Genomic DNA, 18,285 nt, shown 5'->3' with positions numbered 1-18,285 from the left:
TACACACATTCATATCATATTCAGCTATTCTCTACACAGGAAAGCCAACTGACTGTGTCATTCGCCTTCTCTTTTATACTGTATGTTATTTACAGCTATAGAAAAATATATTTCAAATGGACTAATCTCTGTTTTACATACAACTATCTCGTATGGCTTTACCATAACGGCATGCAGGTAACTACAACAAGCCTGAAGCCTCAAGTACCTGAGTAATTATCTTTAGTTATTTTTTAACCCGGGGATAAGGACAGAGCAATGAAAACATTCCAACCTATAGATGTTTTATCAATAGGCAAAAATACATGGTATGTGTTCCAAATTCCCTATATAGTGCACTACTTTGGACCAGAACCCTTGAGCCTGGGATCAAAGTAGTGCACTTTATAGGGAATAGGGTGAAAATAGTCAATAGGATGCCATTTAAGATGCACCCACTGAGAACAAAGGATCTATTTGTAATTTCCAACCGGTTTTTCAAGTTGCGTTTTCATAAGACGTTCCAGTGTTATATTTACAGTCATGATGTTGTTATATACAGAGAGATGTCTGATCGATAAGTCTGTGAAAAAAGCCAAATCTAACAGGATGGTCGGAGAGGAGGGTACGGTGTGTGTGTGTCTGTGTCTGAGCTGAATGCAGAGATGGCAGAGCCCGCGAGCAATAGCAGGCGTGGGTGGACTAGGGAGAGAGATGGTAATGATGGACGCCAGGGAGAGTTGAGCTCTTGGCTGTGCTATTCTGTGTATCTGGATCTGGGAAGGGGTCTATCTCACTTTCTCTCTCTCTCTGTCTCTCTCTCTCTCTTTATTTCTTTCTTTCTTTCTCTCTCGATGTCTGCTCTGTGTATCTCTTTCTTCCTAACTGCTCTCTGTCCTTTCTGTCCTTTCTGTCCTTTCTGTCCGTCCATCCGTCCGTCTTTCTTTCTTTCTTTCTTTCTTTCTTTCTTTCTTTCTTTCTTTCTCTATGTCTGCTCAGTTTATCAATCTCTTTCTTCCTCTCTGCATTAGTCCTTTCTTTCTCTCTCTTTCACTTTCTCTCTCTTTGTGTTTCGCTCTATTTTTCCATCTCTATTTATCTATTTACCTTTACATGCATGCCTGCAGGACTCATGTTATTCTCTCTTTCAAGGACTCTGTCTCTCACTCTCACTCTCAAAGACTTGCAAATCTGTAACGAGGAGAATCAATGACAGTCAAGTGTGAGAATCCTTTGAGATGAAAGGCTACAAAAGAAACTCGTTTTAATGTCTTCAATCGACTCTCCTTCTCCCAAATTTGCTCTATTTAACATGTAAAGTACGTGTATACGATCCCCTTATTCACCAAGCTATACCTTCGTCTGGCTATCAGCCTCCTCTTCATTAGTCCTTTTATAGAAATGCATCTTATTTCATGTTCATTGTTGCACACTTTTTTATCTTTTGCTAATTTTCCTGTTTTCTTTTTCTTACGGGCAGATTTAGTTCAGTTGAGAGAGGATAGGAGAGGAGAGGAGAGGAGAGGAGAGGAGAGGAGAGGAGAGGAGAGGAGAGGAGAGAGAGAAGAGAAGAGAAGAGAAGAGAAGAGAAGAGAAGAGAAGAGGAAGAGGAGAGGAGAGGAGAGGAGAGGAGAGGAGAGGAGAGGAGAGGAGAGGAGAGAAGAGGAGAGAAGAGAAGAGAAGAGAAGAGAAGAGAAGAGAAGAGGAGAGAAGAGGAGAGGAGAGGAGAGGAGAGGAGAGGAGAGGAGAGAAGAAGAGAAGAGGAGGGGAGAAAAGAAGAGGAGAGGAGAGGAGAGGAGAGGAGAGGAGAAGAGGAGAGGAGGAGAGGAGAAGAGAAAAGGAGAAGAGAAGAAGAGGAGAAGAGAAGAGGAGAGGAGAAGAGAAGAGGAGAAGAGGAGAGGAAAGAAGAAGAGAAGAGAAGAGGAGAAGAGGAGAGAAAAGGAGAGGAGAAGAGGAGAAGAGGAGAAGAGAAGAGGAGAAGAGGAGAGGAAAGAAGAAGAGAAGAGAAGAGGAGAAGAGGAGAGAAGATAAGAGGAGAAGAGGAGAAGAGAAGAGGAGAAGAGGAGAAGAGGGGGAGAGAAGAAGAGATGAGGAGGAGAAGAGAGGAGAGGAGAAGAGGAGAAGAGAAAAGGAGAAGAGGAGGAAAGAAAAGGAGAAGAAAAGAGGAGTTTTAGCCGACATACACCCATAAAGTAAGTCAAACACTCTCTGCCCTAAAACATGTTCTGAGCTGATAAGAACCCTAGTTACCTTCCTAGGAGGCCCTCGACTTTCATTCCCTTCCTCTCCCCCCTCTCCCTCGCTCTCTCCCTCTCTCTCCTCTCCCACCTCTCCCTCGCTCTCTCCCTCACTCTCTTCTCTGCACTCGTCCATCTTGAGAAATAGGAAATGACTGTTTGAAGCCCTGCAGTCAGGCTCAGTGCTGAATCTCTAACTAGGAGCTCACTGAACTGACTGACATAACTGAGCTGGGGTTGCAGGCTACATCACACACTACAGCAGTAGCATCAACCCGATACAACACCAGCCAGTCTGAATTATTTTCTTACCCTTCCCCCTTGTCCCTAACCCCTCAACATTTGCAGATCTATCCCAAGGGTCTGGGCAGGTATAAGCAGTATAGTGTTGGAGCTTCCACCATATTTCTTCCACCTTACAAGAGATTTGGGATGTGCTGAACCGGTCTCCTCTTCCCCCACAATAATCAGTCACCTGAGCTTAAGATTAGACTTGTACAAGATGATCGGTGGAGACCATTGTAATATTATGACTTGTTGCTTGTGCTTCCTCGCATAGGCACAATCAATATGGGTGCCGGTCCACCCATCACAGAGGATTGACATGAATGGCTTGAATGTTCATTCTAGTCATTCTATTTCTATGGTAGAGACTAGTTTTGCCATCACTAAGGTCACGTTATGCTCTCTCTATGGTTCAGCTTCCATACTTCAGGCCTGGTGTGTAAATGGATCTGATATGTCGATGAGTTCCTATTGTTCTTCACAATGAGACATGGAATGCATAGCTATATATGTACTATATCATACTGTAGTTATCTTTGTGTTGAAACGATAGGTACAGTACCAACTCAACCTATACATTCAAATCTACTTATAAATGACATACTTAGTGAAAAAGCTCCAAAGCGATAATGGTGATAATGTCATAATGATCGCACAGAGTTGCCTCTTCCAGTGCAGTATGCTGTAGAAGTCAAATTGATCTGGGGCAGTACGTATCAAGCATCTTGGAGAAGGATTGCTGATCTAGAATCAGGTCTCTCCTGTTCATTGTATTCAATTTGATCTAAAAGGCTAAACTGATCCTAGATCAGCACTTCTTATCTGAGACGTTTGCTACATATGGCTAACTAATTCTTCTGAGACGTTTGATACTCACAGCCTCAGAGATTTACTCAGGTATGGCTAACTAATTATTCTGAAGAATGCCAATGGTATATCAGTGAAAATGTTTTTTCTGGCTTCGAGTCAAAGAGAGCAATATGGCCTCATGTTATACTAATTCCTTCCATGGTTGTCTCAAGTGTTTTGACCTTCAAAAGCACAGTTACAAGAAGGTTCCTTTCCTTCCCATAGTATCATTCCAACTGTCCCATCATCATCATCATCATCATCATCATCATCACAGGATGTTGATTCCATCCCCAAAAATGTCCAACAGTTTCATGCATATCATTATGCTCTTCCATTGAACAACAAGACATAATCAAGCATGACAAGAGTGATAGCAAATAAAGTTAATCACGTAAGACCATAAAACTCCTCTCAGTTTCTCTCCCCATCAGTCTCAGTCTCCTTAAGCACATGCTCTACCACCCTGCAGGGGTCTACTCCAGTGTTCCTCAAACTTTCATACCAACCTTTTTATTATCTTAGAGACCAGCAGGTTATGGTCTCTCTTGTGTCAGAGACTGACGAGCTATGATCTTTACTCCGTGGGGGACTGCAAACATTAAGTCAGTCAATCATCTCACCGACCGAAAGTCCACATCTCACGGACCAGAGCCTGTCCATAGACCAGAAGTTGAGAAACACTACACAGGTCTACCTGGAGTTGCTGGTCTCTGCTAGTCTGTTGTTCATGATCCCCAGAGCGCCCACTCCTCCAGAGAACCCGTTATGTCTCGAGCCGCCACACACCGTCCTGGGATAACCGTTAGCGGACTCTGATAACTGCTTCTGCATGAGTGCCAGTGAGACCTTATTCGAGGCCGTCAGGTCCTTCATTGAAATCATCTCTCCAGAGAGTCTGCGTCCTCCCCCCTCCGTGTCGCTGTCGCAGGGTCCCGAATCCCCAGAGTCCGGCGGGCGTCCGATTCTGAAGCGGCCCTTACGGATTCTCGACCCGGGCCGGATGGCATTGCGGCGTCCCAACGGGAAAGAGTTTGACCTGATGTTACACCGCTGGCAGCACAGGTTCTGAAGCATCCAGTTGAGCACCTGAAGGAAGGAAGGAATCTGATTAGATGTTTAAAATACAGATAGAGTTAAAGATAGAGGTGGCTCAGCTAACTGAATACAACAATGCATACATAAACATTGATCAAGGATTAAAAATACAATATTGTCGACAGACTTATTTCCATTGTGCTCGTTGTTCTACATCTACCTGTTTGATGACGATGGAGATGACGTTGAACAGAGAGTAGATGCAGCACACGCCCATGAGGATGAACAGGCAGTTAGCCAGACGGTACAACGGCTGGTACTCATAGTCCGCTCTCTGGCTTGACACTAGGTCCCCGAAGCCAATGGTGCTGACGGGGGAGGAGGTAGAGAAAAAAGGGGAGGAGGAGTAGAAGGAGGGAGAAGGAGGAGGAAGAGGGAAAGGAGGAAGATGAAAAGGAAGAGGAGGAGGGGAAGAATAAAAATAAGAATAACATTACTTTCTGGCCTTTTGTCTTTTTTTTTATCCCAACCCCCCTGAGACTAGGGCTGCAAAATTCCAGTACCTTTCCACAAATTCCCCAGTTTTCCAGAAATCCAAATCCAGGTCGGAGGACAGCTGAATATTTCCGGCTTATTCCCTCCTAATTGCAGAAATCCTTCAAATTGGATTTCTGGAAAAGCAGAGAATTTTGAGAACGTTGCCAGAATTATGCGACCCTACCTGAGAAACACAAATACACACACCCAGGGAGAGGTTGAAGAACAGGCCAGCCACAGTGCAGTGCCTTGCTCATGGGCACATGATATGATGTCATGGATACTCTAGGATGCCAGCATTTCTCTGGTTTACTCCCCACCAGATTTCACCCTCAGTCAGGCTCAAGATTCATACAGATAGCCTTCCAGCCGGTTGCTGGCTGGCCCACTTCTCCAACCTCTGACCTCTAGTAGGCTACCTTACCTAAATGTGACGAAACAGAAGTAGAGTGAGTCCAGGTAAGCCCATCCCTCCACAGGGGTGTACATGGCTGAGGCGCAACAGGAGATGATGATGGCAGACAGCCCCAGGATCAACATGACGTGGTAGACCGACGGCTTCCACCCCGGGAAAGAACACGCCGAGAAGTCATGGCGGATACCCGGCGGGAGGAGGCCGGAGTTCCGGATGCGCCGTTCCCTCACGGCCTTCATTACCACGGCCAGGAGGGTGATAATGCGCTCCAGGAAGAGGTTAAAGAACAAGATGGTGGCGGCGCAGCCAAGGAGACCATAGAAGATCAGGAACACCTTCCCTGCTACTGTCACCGGAGTGGACATCCCGAAACCTACAGGGGAAGACAGAGAAAGATGGGGTTAGGTTGATGGATTGATTAAGTGGTTTATTGATTGACTGATTAATTCCAGAAGATGAAACTACTAAAGGCTCAGAGGAAGGTGTCTAACACACCACAGCATTAGTATTTGTGTCTATTTGTCCATCCCTAATAAACCTCGAAGATCCCTACAGGCATCTGAACGCTCCATTTCTGCTCCTTTTACTGGCATGGGGTAAGATGTTTTTTAGGTTAGGCTCTACTCTGTCTATTAAAAGACTTTGGTGCAGTACCAGCATTTGAGGAGTTCAATGAAGTGAGTGATATTTCACAATTTAAATATCTGGCAACGTCATTCAATTAGCATTCTACTCTACTAAAAACGTACCTTCTCTGGACAAGGTCATCAGTATTTGGGAGGCTGTGTGTGTAATGCAATAATGAAGCTCAGCTCTGTAACTGATTGACATTTCTGCTGTTGATGCACGATCTGCCCCTTTGTTCTGTCTACTCATTTCCTGGTCAATTCGGGTCAGTGTGAAAGCTAAGTGGAGATGGTGACGAGAGAAGAGGATTAGCTGTCAAACATTCGTGGGTTGTGTGTGTGTGCGTGCGTGTGTGTGTGTGTGTGTGTGTGTGTGTGTGTGTGTGTGCAGCATGTGTTAAGTTATGCAGGAACAAGAACAGGAACACTTCCTATCTTGGAAAGTGGCAGGTCAGAGGTTAGAGACAGACTGCAGCTTACTCACACACACTCACGCACCCGCACACATTCGCGCGCACACACACCTTTGAATTATGTGAGTCAGTACATAACTGATTGGATAAGGGATTGGCTTGGTGTATTCAGTCAACCAATAAACAGAGAACAGGGAGATCAGTGAGTGTCTTTCTGGCATATCACATTTACGTATGTATTCAGACCCTTTACTCAGTACTTTGTTGAAGCACCTTTGGCAGTGATTACAGCCTCGAGTCTTCTTGGGAATGACGCTACAAGCTTGGCACACCTGTATTTGGGGAGTTTCTCACATTCTTCTCTGCAGATCCTCTTAAGCTCTGCCAGATTTTATGGGGAGCACAGCTATTTTCATGTTCCAGAAATGTTAGATCGGGTTCAAGTCCAGGCTCTGACTGGGCCACACAAAGGACCCGAAGCCACTCCTGCATTGTCTTGACTGTGTGCTTAGGGTCGTTGTCCTGTTGGAAGGTGAGCCTTCGCCCCAGTCTGAGGTTCTGAGCACTCTGGAGCAGTTTTTCATCAAGGATCCGTCTGTACGTTGCTCCGTTCATCTTTCCCTTGATCCTGACTAATCTCCCAGTCCCTGCCACTGAAAAACATTGACACAGCATGATGATGCCACCACCATGCTTGACCCTAGGGATGGTGCCAGGTTTCCTCCAGATGTGACGCTTGGCATTCAGGCCAAATAGTTCAATCTTGATTTCATCAGACCAGAGAATCTTGTTTCTCATGGTCTGACAGTCCTTTGGGATGTCATGTGCCTTTTACTGAGGAGTGGCTTCCGTCTGGCCGCTCTACCGTAAAGGCCTGATTGGTGGAGTGCTGCAGAGGTGGTTGTCCTTCTGGAAGGTTCTCCCATCTCCACAGAGGAACTCTGGAGCTCTGTCAGAGTGACCATCAGGTTCTTGGTCACCTCCCTGACTAAGGCCCTTCTTCCCCCATTGCTCAGTTTGGCTGGGCGGCAAGCTCTAGGAAGAGTCTTGGTGGTTCCAAACCTCTTCCATTTAAGAAGGATGGAAGCCACTATGTTCTTGTGGACCTTAAATGCTGCAGAAATGTTCTGGTACCCTTCCCCAGATCTCTGCCTTGACACAATCCTGTCTCGGAGCTCTACGGGCAATTCCTTTGACCTCATGGCTTGGTTTTTGCTCTGACGTGCACTATCAACGGTGGGACCTTATATAGATAGGTGTGTGTCTTTCCAAATCATGTCCAATCAATTGAATTAAACAGGATGCACCTGAGCTCAATTTTGAGTCTCATAGCAAGGGGTCTGAATACTTATGTAAATAAGGTATTTCTGTTTTTGTTTCTTTATCATAAATTTGCAAAGATTTCTAAAAAGCTGTTTTTGCTTTGTCATTATGGGGTGTTGTGTGTAGATTGATGAGGGAAAAAACAATTTACTACATTTTAGAATAAGGCTGTAACGTAACAAAATGTGGAAAAGTCAAGGGGTCTGAGTACTTTCCGAATGCCCTGTATAAACACCACGCCTCTCTGTGAACACGCCTTCTCTGATCTTGTTTAGAAGGCAGTACTTATTTAAATTAGGTAAGATAATATTATGTTACCATTGGTGTATTGCAGTTTTTCCCAATTATTTACACACTAAAACCTGTAACTAATTTAGCAGAACCATACACCAAATCTGCAATACTACTGGCACATGTTTTACTTTACATTCAGATTGCAATTCTATAACAAACATTTGGAAAAACACAAGACACAATTCTCTACCTTTGGCACAACCTTCAAAATGAAAATCTCTTGTCTGCAAATGAAAAGCAAAACTGCTTAACAAGCTAAGCTCCATTACCAATTACCTTTCACTCTTCACATGTGCAATCACTAGTTGCGTAAATGTTCAATTTGCAATCAGACTTGGGTATGGATAAGTTCCTTGGTGTCCACATCACCAACAAACTAACATGGTCCAAGCACATCAAGACAGTTGTGAAGAGGGCACGACAAAACCTTTTCCCCCTCAGGAGACTGAAAAGATTTGGCATGGGTCCTCAGATCCTCAAAAGGTTTACAGCTGCACCATTGAGATCATCTTGATGGGTTGCATCACTGCCTGGTATGGCAACTGCTCAGCCTCCGACCGCAAGCCACTACAGAGGGTAATGCGTACGGCCCAGTACATCACTGGGGCCAGGCGGTGTCAGAGGAAGGCCCTAAAAACCTACCCTAGTCAAAGACTGTGGTACCGGAGCGCCAAGTCTAGGTCCAAGAGGCTTCTAAATAGCTTCTACCCCCAAGCCATAAGACTCCTGAACATCTAATCAAATAAATGGCTACTCAGACTATTTGCATTGTCCCCCCCCCTTCTATGTCGCTACTACGCTCTGTTATTATCTATGCATAGTCACTTTAATAACTCTACCTACATCTACATATTACCTCAATTACCTCGACACCGGTGCCACCGCATATTGACTCTGTACCGGTACCCCCTGTATATAGCCCCGCTATTATTATTTACTGCTGCTCTTTAATTATTTGTTATTCTTATCGCTTACTTTTTTTTAGGTATTTTCTTAAAACTTCATTATTGGTTAAGGGCTTGTAAGTAAGCATTTCACTGTAAGGTCTACACCTGTTGTATTCGGCGCATGTGACAAATACGATTTGATTTGATAACAAGGCCACAGGTGAGAACTCCTGTGTTTGGAGAACAATGGAAGCAAACTTGGCAGAGAGAGGTGGAGGTGGAGGAAGACCAAGAACAAGGAGAGTAGTCTCTGATGATATTCGGGCGACTGTGGTGGACCATGTGGTCAACCTTGCATTGACCTTGAGAGAGAATTGGCAGAGAGTATAGCCCAAGCTGAGTCACTTCACCATAGCATCCATCATCCAGACATTACAAAAGTTAGAATAGTACTGCAGACATTGGACCTATCTGCTGATTTTACTACTTGACAGTAGTTCAATATAAAGCACAGTAAAGATTGTAGATTCCAATACATGCTGTAAGGGGAACCAAAGTAAATATTTAATGTATTACTGTATGTATGAAATTGGGAGCTATACTAGTTTGTAACATGTTTATGTTGTATGCTATATTACTGTAGTGTTACTGTAGTGAATGCTATTTTGTTTTTGTAGAACTGAAAGACGACCACCACGTGGTGGTAGAATGCGTCCGGGTGTCCGGGAAAATGTGTCAAGGTGTCTGGGAAAATGTATGGAGTAAAAAGGACATTATTTTCTTTAGGAATGAAGTGAAGTAAAAGTAGTCGCAAACATAAATCGCAAATTAAACCTCTTACAGCTCCTTAAGGATAGGGGGCAGTATTGACAATTTCGGAAAAAATATGTGCCCATATTAAACTGCCTCCTACTCAAACTCAGAAGCTAGGATATGCATATTATTAGTAGATTTGGATAGAAAACACTCTGAAGTTTCTAAAACCGTTTGAATGGTGTCTGTGAGTATAACATAACTCCTATGGCAAACAAAAACCTGAGAGAAATCCTACCAGGAAGTGGAAATCTGGATGCATGGGCTCTCTTCAAGTCGTTTCCTATTGAATACACAGTGACGAAGTAATAATTGTTCATTTCCTACGGCTTCCACTAGATGTCAACAGTCTTTAGAAAGTTGTTTGAAGCGTCTACGATAAACAGAGACCGAATGAGAAGGAGGGGAAGTTGTTGAGGCAGGGGGTGACATCACTTCTTGGCGCGCGTTCATGAGGATGGATCCTCCCGTTCCAAAACCTTTTTCAAGACACAGGAACCGTCCGGTTGAAATATTACTGAATCTTCACGTTCTGAAGGCCCTAAAGATTGATGTTTTACAACGTTTGACATGTTTGAACGAACGTAAATACAACTTTTTTTTAAACTTTTTGTCGCGACATCGTCCACGCGCTTCCTACACTTGGAGTAGCTTACTGGACACGCGAACAACAAGGAGTTATTTGGACATAAATTATGGACTTTATCGAACAAAACAACATTTGTTGTGGACCTGGGATTCCTGGAACTGCCTTCTGATGAAGATGATCAAAGGTAAGGGAATATTTCTAATGCAATGTTTGATTTTAGATGACTCCAAGATGGCGGGTATCTGTATAGCCTAGTGTATTTTTCTGAGCTCAGTACTCAGATTATTGCAGAGTGCTTTCCTCGTGAAGCTTTTTTGAAATCTTTCATAGCGTTTGCATAAAGGAGATGTTCATCTATAATTCTTTGAATGACAGTTTAATTTTGTATCAATGTTTATGACAAGTATTTTTGTAAATTGTGGCGCTGATTCACCGGCAGTATTTGAGGGAAAATATTTTCTGAACGTCACGCGCCGATGTAAAATGCTGTTTTTATATATAAATATGAACTTTATCGAACAAAAAATGCATGTATTGTGTAACATGATGTCCTCGGAGTGTCATCTGATGAAGATCGTCAACGGTTAGTGCTGCATTTAGCTGTGTTTTGGGTATTTGTGATGCATGCTAGTTGCTTGGAAAATGGTGGTTATTTTGTCATGTACTCTCCTAACATAATCTAATGTTTTTCTTTCGCTGTAAAGCCTTTTTGAAATCGGACAACGTGGTTCGATTCAGGAGAAGTGTATCTATAAAATGGTGTAAAATAGTCCTATGTTTGAGAAATAGAAATTATTATTATTGGTTTTGAATATGGCGCTCAGATTTTTTTGCTGGCTGTTGATCCCGCTAACGGGATCCAAGCGGCAAGAGATTTTAAAGTTCCTGTCCTTCTATGCATTCCAAATGTAACGAGTTATTTTGGGTGTCCGGGAAAATGTATGGAGTAAAAAGTACATTATTTTCTTTAGGAATCTAGTGAAGTAAAAGTAAAAGTAGTCGCAAATATAAATAGCAAATTAAAGTACAGATTCCACAAAAAGCTACTTAAGTAGTACTTCAAAGTATCTTTACTTAAGTACTTTACATCACTGCTAATGAGCAGAAGAGTGTTGTTTTTTGCAAAACTATAAGTCATTTCTCAATGCTTTCACACACAATGCAAATGCAAAGCACATTTTTGCAAAACAGTTAACACAACTCTCTACAAAAGAGCAAAACTCAGTTGAGTAAATCACGACAAACAAAATTAAAACATTTGGTCACAGCTGGTACAAATTAATCCCATGAATGTGAATTTCTTTGCACAATTGTTCAATCAGCAAACAGTTCTTATTCATGCCTAAAAGAGGTTACCTCTGAGTTACTATTTGCAGGAATGGACCAAGTAAGAGGCCGAGGACAAAGGACAAGGGAGGGAGAGGGAGAGGAGCACATAGAGGAAAGTTCAGTTCTCAGATCAAATAAAGCCGTTTGTTTCTGGATATTCATATTCTTGAGTGAAATTCTTTCTGCATTGGTAGTCTTTGGTAAAAAATAAAATTACAGCCCATGCTGTGATACAGTTGAAGAGGGAAGTTTACATATACCTTAGCCAAATACATTTAAACTCAGTTTTAGTAAAACTTCCCTGTCTTAGGTCAGTTAGGATCACTACTTTATTTTAAGAATGTGAAATAGCAGAATAATAGCAGAGATAATGATTTATTTCAGCTTTTATTTCTTTCATCACATTCCCAGGGGATCAGAAGTTTACATACAATCAATTAGTATTTGGTAGCTGTCACGTCCTGACCAGCAGAGGGCATATTGCTTAGTCTAGGTCAGGATGTGGCAGGTGGTTTGTGTTTGTTTAATGTTGGATGATTGGGACTTCCAATTGAAGGCAGGTGTGTGTATAGTTGCCTTTGATTGGAAGTCCTATATAGGTGTTTGTCTTTGGGGTTGTGGGGACTTGTTGTGAGCACTGCTGTGTTTGGTATAGCCTGCCACACCGTCACATTGTGAGTACCGTTCATTGTTTTGTTTATTGGTTTTCAGTGGATGCTCTACTCCTTTTGTTTTCAACATTAAAAACATGAGTATCCACACTTCCGCTGCGCCTTGGTCCTCTTTCACCGACGACAATCGTGACAGAATTCCCCACCTACAAAGGACCAAGCAGCGGAAGAAGGCTGGCGAGGTAAGGGAGACCGAGAGGCACCCCCAAGAATTTTTTAGGGGGGGGCACAAGGGGAGTGTTGCGGGGCAAGTATGGAGCCCCAGGCCAGCTCCCCGCACTAGCATGGAGGTGCGTGGTCACAATCGGGTACGCCCAGTACCAGCACCACGCACCAGGCTTCAAGTGCGTGAACCCAGCCTCGTCAGTCAACAGTCGTCAGTGCGGCCCGCCAGTCAACAGTCGTCAGAGCTGCCCGCCAGTCAACAGTCGTCAGAGCTGCCCGCCAGTCAACAGTCGTCAGAGCTGCCCGCCAGTCAACAGTCGTCAGAGCTGCCCGCCAGTCAACAGTCGTCAGAGCTGCCCGCCAGTCAACCATCACCAGAGCTGCCCGCCAGTCAACAGTCGTCAGAGCTGCCCGCCAGTCAACAGTCGTCAGAGCTGCCCGCCAGTCAACAGTCGTCAGAGCTGCCCGCCAGTCAACAGTCGTCAGAGCTGCCCGCCAGTCAACAGTCGTCAGAGCTGCCCGTCAGTCAACAGTCGCCAGAGAGGTCAGACTGCGCTGAACTGCCGGAGTGGCCAGACTGCGCTGAACTGCCGGAGTGGCCAGACTGCCCTGAACTGCCGGAGTGGCCAGACTGCCCTGAACTGCCGGAGTGGCCAGACTGCCCTGAACTGCCGGAGTGGCCAGACTGCCCTGAACTGCCGGAGTGGCCAGACTGCCCTGAACTGCCGGAGTGGCCAGACTGCCCTGAACTGCCGGAGTGGCCAGACTGCCCTGAACTGCCGGAGTGGCCAGACTGCCCTGAACTGCCGGAGTGGCCAGACTGCCCTGAACTGCCGGAGTGGCCAGACTGCGCTGAACTGCCGGAGTGGCCAGACTGCGCTGAACTGCCGGAGTGGCCAGACTGCGCTGAACTGCCGGAGTGGCCAGACTGCGCTGAACTGCCGGAGTGGCCAGACTGCGCTGAACTGCCGGAGTGGCCAGACTGCGCTGAACTGCCGGAGTGGCCAGACTGCGCTGAACTGCCGGAGTGGCCAGACTGCGCTGACCTGCCGGAGTGGCCAGACTGCGCTGACCTGCCGGAGTGGCCAGACTGCGCTGACCTGCCGGAGTGGCCAGACTGCGCTGACCTGCCGGAGTGGCCAGACTGCCCTGACCTGCCGGAGTGGCCAGACTGCCCTGACCTGCCGGAGTGGCCAGACTGCCCTGACCTGCCGGAGTGGCCAGACTGCCCAGACCGCCCCGAGCTGCCAGACTGCCCAGACCGCCCCGAGCTGCCAGACTGCCCCGACCGCCCCGAGCTGCCAGACTGCCCCGACCGTCCCGAGCTGCCAGACTGCCCCGACCGTCCCGAGCTGCCAGACTGCCCCGACTGTCCCGAGCCGCCAGACTGGCCGGACTGCCCCGACTGCCTGGAACGGCCAGCACCTGAGCCACCTCCAGGATAGGTGGGTTGGGGAGGGAGGGTGTAGCACAGTGCCGTCGGTGACGGCAGCCACCCTCCCTTCCCTCCCTTTTTGTTTAGGGGGTATTGTTTGTTGGTTTTGTTGGGGTATTGGGGATTTTCTTGTGTTTTTCTTTTTTAGGTGCATCCCGGAGTCTGCACCTTGAGAGGGGGGTACTGTCACGTCCTGACCAGCAGAGGGCATATTGCTTAGTCTAGGTCAGGATGTGGCAGGTGGTTTGTGTTTGTTTAATGTTGGATGATTGGGACTTCCAATTGAAGGCAGGTGTGTGTATAGTTGCCTTTGATTGGAAGTCCTATATAGGTGTTTGTCTTTGGGGTTGTGGGGAATTGTTGTGAGCACTGCTGTGTTTGGTATAGCCTGCCACACCGTCACATTGTGAGTACCGTTCATTGTTTTGTTTATTGGTTTTCAGTGGATGCTCTACTCCTTTTGTTTTCAACATTAAAAACATGAGTATCCACACTTCCGCTGCGCCTTGGTCCTCTTTCACCGACGACAATCGTGACAGTAGCATTGCCTTTAAATTGTATAACTTGGGTCAAACTTTTCGGGTAGCCTTCCACAAGCTTCCCACAATAAGTTGGGTGAATTTTGGCCCATTCCTTTTGACAGAGCTGGTGTAACTGAGTCAGGTTTGTAGGTCTCCTTGCTCGTACACATGTTTTCAGTTCTGCCCACACATTTTCTGTAGGATTGGGGTCAGGGCTTTGTGATGGCCACTCAAATACCTTGACTTTGATGTCCTTAAGCCATTTTGTCACAACTTTGGAAGTATGCTTGGGGTCATTGTCCATTTGGAAGACCCATTTGCGACAAAGCTTTAACTTCCCGACTGATGTCTTGAGATGTTGCTTCAATATATCCACATCATTTTCCATCCTCATGATGCCATCAATTTTGTGAAGTGCACCAGTCCCTCTTGCAGCAAAGCACCCCCACAATATGATGCTGCCACCCCCGTGCTTCACGGTTGGGATGGTGTTCTTCGACTTGCAAGCGTCCCCCTTTATCCTCCAAACATAACGATGGTCATTACGGCCAAACAGTTCTATTTTTGTTTCATCAGACCAGAGGACATTTCTCCAAAAAGTACAATCTTTGTCCCCATGTGCAGTTGCAAACCGTAGTCTGGCTTTTTTTTATGGAGGTTTTGGAGCAGTGGCTTCTTCCTTGCTGATCGGCCTTTCAGGTTATGTTGATATAGGACTCGTTTTACTGTGGATATAGATACTTTTGTACCTGTTTCTTCCAGCATCTTCACAAGGTCCTTTGCTGTTGTTCTGGGATTGACTTGCACTTTTCGCACCAAAGTACGTTCATCTCTAGGAGACAGAGCGCGTCTCCTTCCTGAGCAGTATGACGGCTGCGTGGTCCCATGGTGTTTATACTTGCGTACTATTGTTTGTACAGATGAATGTGGTACCTTCAGGCATTTGGAAATTGCTCCCAAGGATGAACCAGACTTGTGGAGGTCTACAATTTTGTTCTGAGATCTTGGCTGATTTCTTTTGTTTTTCCCATGATGTCAAGCAAAGAGGCACTGAGTTTGAAGGTAGGCCTTGAAATACATCCACAGGTACACCTCCAATTGACTCAAATTATGTCAATTAGCCTATCAGAAGCTTCTAAAGCCATGACATCATTTTCTGGAATTTTCCAAGCTGTTTAACCTCTTATGGCTAGGGGGCAGTATTTTCACGGCTGGATAAAAAACGTACCCGATTTAATCTGATTATTAGTCCTGCCCAGAAACTAGAATATGCATATAATTATTAGCTTTGGAGAGAAAACACTCCAAAGTTTCTAAAACTGTTTGAATGGTGTCTGTGTGTATAACAGAACTCCTATGGCAGGCAAAAACCTGAGACGGTTCTGTTCAGGAAGTACCCTGTCTGACCATTTATTTGCTTTCTTTGACATCTCTTCCAAAAACTAAGGATCTCTGCTGTTACGTGACAATACCCACGTCTCCAATGGGCTCTCAGAGCCCGGGAAAAACAGGAATGACGTAATTCAATGCCCTGGCTGAAACAAAGGAGATCAAAAGCTAAGTGGTCAATCAGTGGAGTAAGCCTTACGCTCGCGACCTGCCCCGCCCCCGGCTTTCGGTTTTTCCCCCAGTTTACAGACAGGCAGATTCCTGGTCGGAATATTATCGCTTTTCTACGAGATAAATTGCATAAAAATTGGTTTTAACCTGTTAGGGTATAGGGGGCAGTATTGAGAATTTTTTGAAAAAATATGTGCCCATTTTTAACTGCCTATTACACCAACTCAGAAGCTAGAATATGCATATTATTGTTCAGGTTTGGATAGAAAACACCCTAAAGTTTCTAAAACTGTTTGAAATGTGTCTGTGAGTATAACAGAACTCATTTGGCAGGCAAAACCCTGAGACAGATTCTGACAGGAAGTGGATACCTGATGTGTTGAATTGACTTTAAGCCTATACCATTGAAAAACAAAGGGGGTGAGGAATGTTTTGGCACTTCCTATTGCTTCCACAAGATGTCCCCAGCCTTTACAAAGTGTTTTGAGTCTTCTACAGTGAGATCTGACTGAAGAAGAGCTTTGGAACAGCGATGGCCCATTAGACACCTGGCGCGTGATTTGATGGTGGGTACTCTCATTCCGAAACGTTTTAAAAGAGAACCCAATGGTCCGCCTTGAATTTTATTCATGTTCTGGTTAAAAAAGGCCCTAATGATTTATGCGATACAACGTTTGACATGTTTGAACGAACGTAAATATATTTTTTCCGTTCGTGAAGTGAAGTCCGGCTGGCTTAGATCATGTGCTACAACACGGAGGTTTTTGGACATAAATTATGAGCTTTTTTGAACAAAACTACATTCGTTATGGACCTGGGATTCTTTGGAAGTGACATCTGATGAAGAGAATCAAAGGTAATGGATTATTTACATAGTATTTTCGATTTTAGATCTCTCCAACATGGCGGTTAGTCTGTATCGCAATGCGTATTTTTCTGGCGCAGTGCTCAGATTATTGCAAAGTGTGATTTCCCAGTAAGGTTAATTTTAAATCTGGCAAGTCCATTGCGTTCAAGAGATGTAAATCTATAATTCTTTGAATGACAATATAATATTTTACCAATGTTTTCTAATATTAATTAATTATTTTGTTGTCATGACTTGACTGCCGGTATTGGAGGGAAACGATTTCCTGAACATCAACGCCATAGTAAAACGCTGTTTTTAGATATAAATATGAACTTGATAGAACTAAAAATGCATGCATTGTCTAACATAATGTCCTAGGAGGGTCATCTGATGGAGATTGTAAAAGGTTAGTGCATAATTTTAGCTGATTTTATGGTTTTGGTGACGCCTGTCTTTGAATCGACAATACACTACACACAGCTATTGTCAATGTACTCTCCTAACATAACCTAACTTTATGCTTTCCCCGTAAAACCTTTTTGAAATCGGAAAACGTGGTTAGATTAAGGAGATGTTTATCTTTCAAAGGCTGTAAGTTAGTTGTATGTTTGAGAAATTTGAATTTTGACATTTATTTGGTTTCAAATTTGCCGCTCTTGAAATGCACCTGCTGTTGATAGGGTGCGCCACGGGGGGCACGCAAACGTCCCACATAGCCCCAAGAAGTTAAACAGCGGTTGACATGCTTCGAAGTACGGTAATGGAATATTTAGAATTTTTTTGTCACTTTCTGCGCCATGCTCGTGACCGCGATTTAGTATTCTGATAGTGTCTAGAACGCACGAACAAAACGTCGTTGATGGAATATAACGATGGATTATTTGGGACCAAACCTACATTTGTTATTGAAGTAGAAGTCCTGGGAGTGTATTCTGACGTAATAACATTTTTCTTATAGGAAATGTGATTTTGGTGAAGGCTAAACTGGTTGGGTGTCTAAATAGCTAGCCCTGTGATGCCGGGCTATGTACTTAGAATATTGCAAAATGTGCTTCATCCGAAAAGCTATTTTAAAATCAGACATATCGAGTGCATAGAGGAGTTCTGTATCTATAATTCTTAAAATAATTGTTATGCTTTTTGTGAACGTTTATCGTGAGTAATTTAGTAAATTCACCGGAAGTGTTCGGTGGGAATGCTAGTTCTGAACGTCACATGCTAATGTAAAAAGCTGGTTTTTGATATAAATATGAACTTGATTGAACAAAACATGCATGTATTGTATAACATAATGTCCTAGGTGTGTCATCTGATGAAGATCATAAAAGGTTAGTGCTGCATTTAGCTGTGGTTTTGTTTTTTGTGACATTATATGCTAGCTTGAAAAATGGGTGTCTGATTATTTCTGGCTGGGTACTCTGCTGACATAATCTAATGTTTTGCTTTCGCTGTAAAGCCTTTTTTTCAAA

The 18,285-nt window shown here is 44.4% G+C and overlaps 1 protein-coding gene across 1 annotated transcript in view; it reads right to left on the bottom strand.

Annotated features, from left to right (window-relative positions):
* Positions 1-2,568: 2,568 nt before the first annotated feature.
* LOC115201545 (potassium channel subfamily K member 12-like) overlaps positions 2,569-18,285 on the bottom strand; it is a 62,939-nt gene continuing 47,222 nt past the window's right edge. Inside the window, exons 2-4 of the mRNA XM_029765259.1 lie at positions 5,350-5,713; positions 4,609-4,756; positions 2,569-4,439 (exon numbers count right to left, since the gene is read on the bottom strand). Coding sequence (XP_029621119.1) covers positions 4,044-4,439; positions 4,609-4,756; positions 5,350-5,713 — 908 coding nt within the window. The 3' untranslated portion in view covers positions 2,569-4,043. The remainder of the gene's footprint in view (positions 4,440-4,608; positions 4,757-5,349; positions 5,714-18,285) is intronic.

This window comes from Salmo trutta, chromosome 10 (assembly GCF_901001165.1).
Source record: "Salmo trutta chromosome 10, fSalTru1.1, whole genome shotgun sequence".
NCBI lineage: Eukaryota > Metazoa > Chordata > Actinopteri > Salmoniformes > Salmonidae > Salmo > Salmo trutta.
The sequence above is the reverse complement of the archived record's forward strand: the minus strand, read 5'-3'. Positions and strand labels throughout refer to the sequence as shown.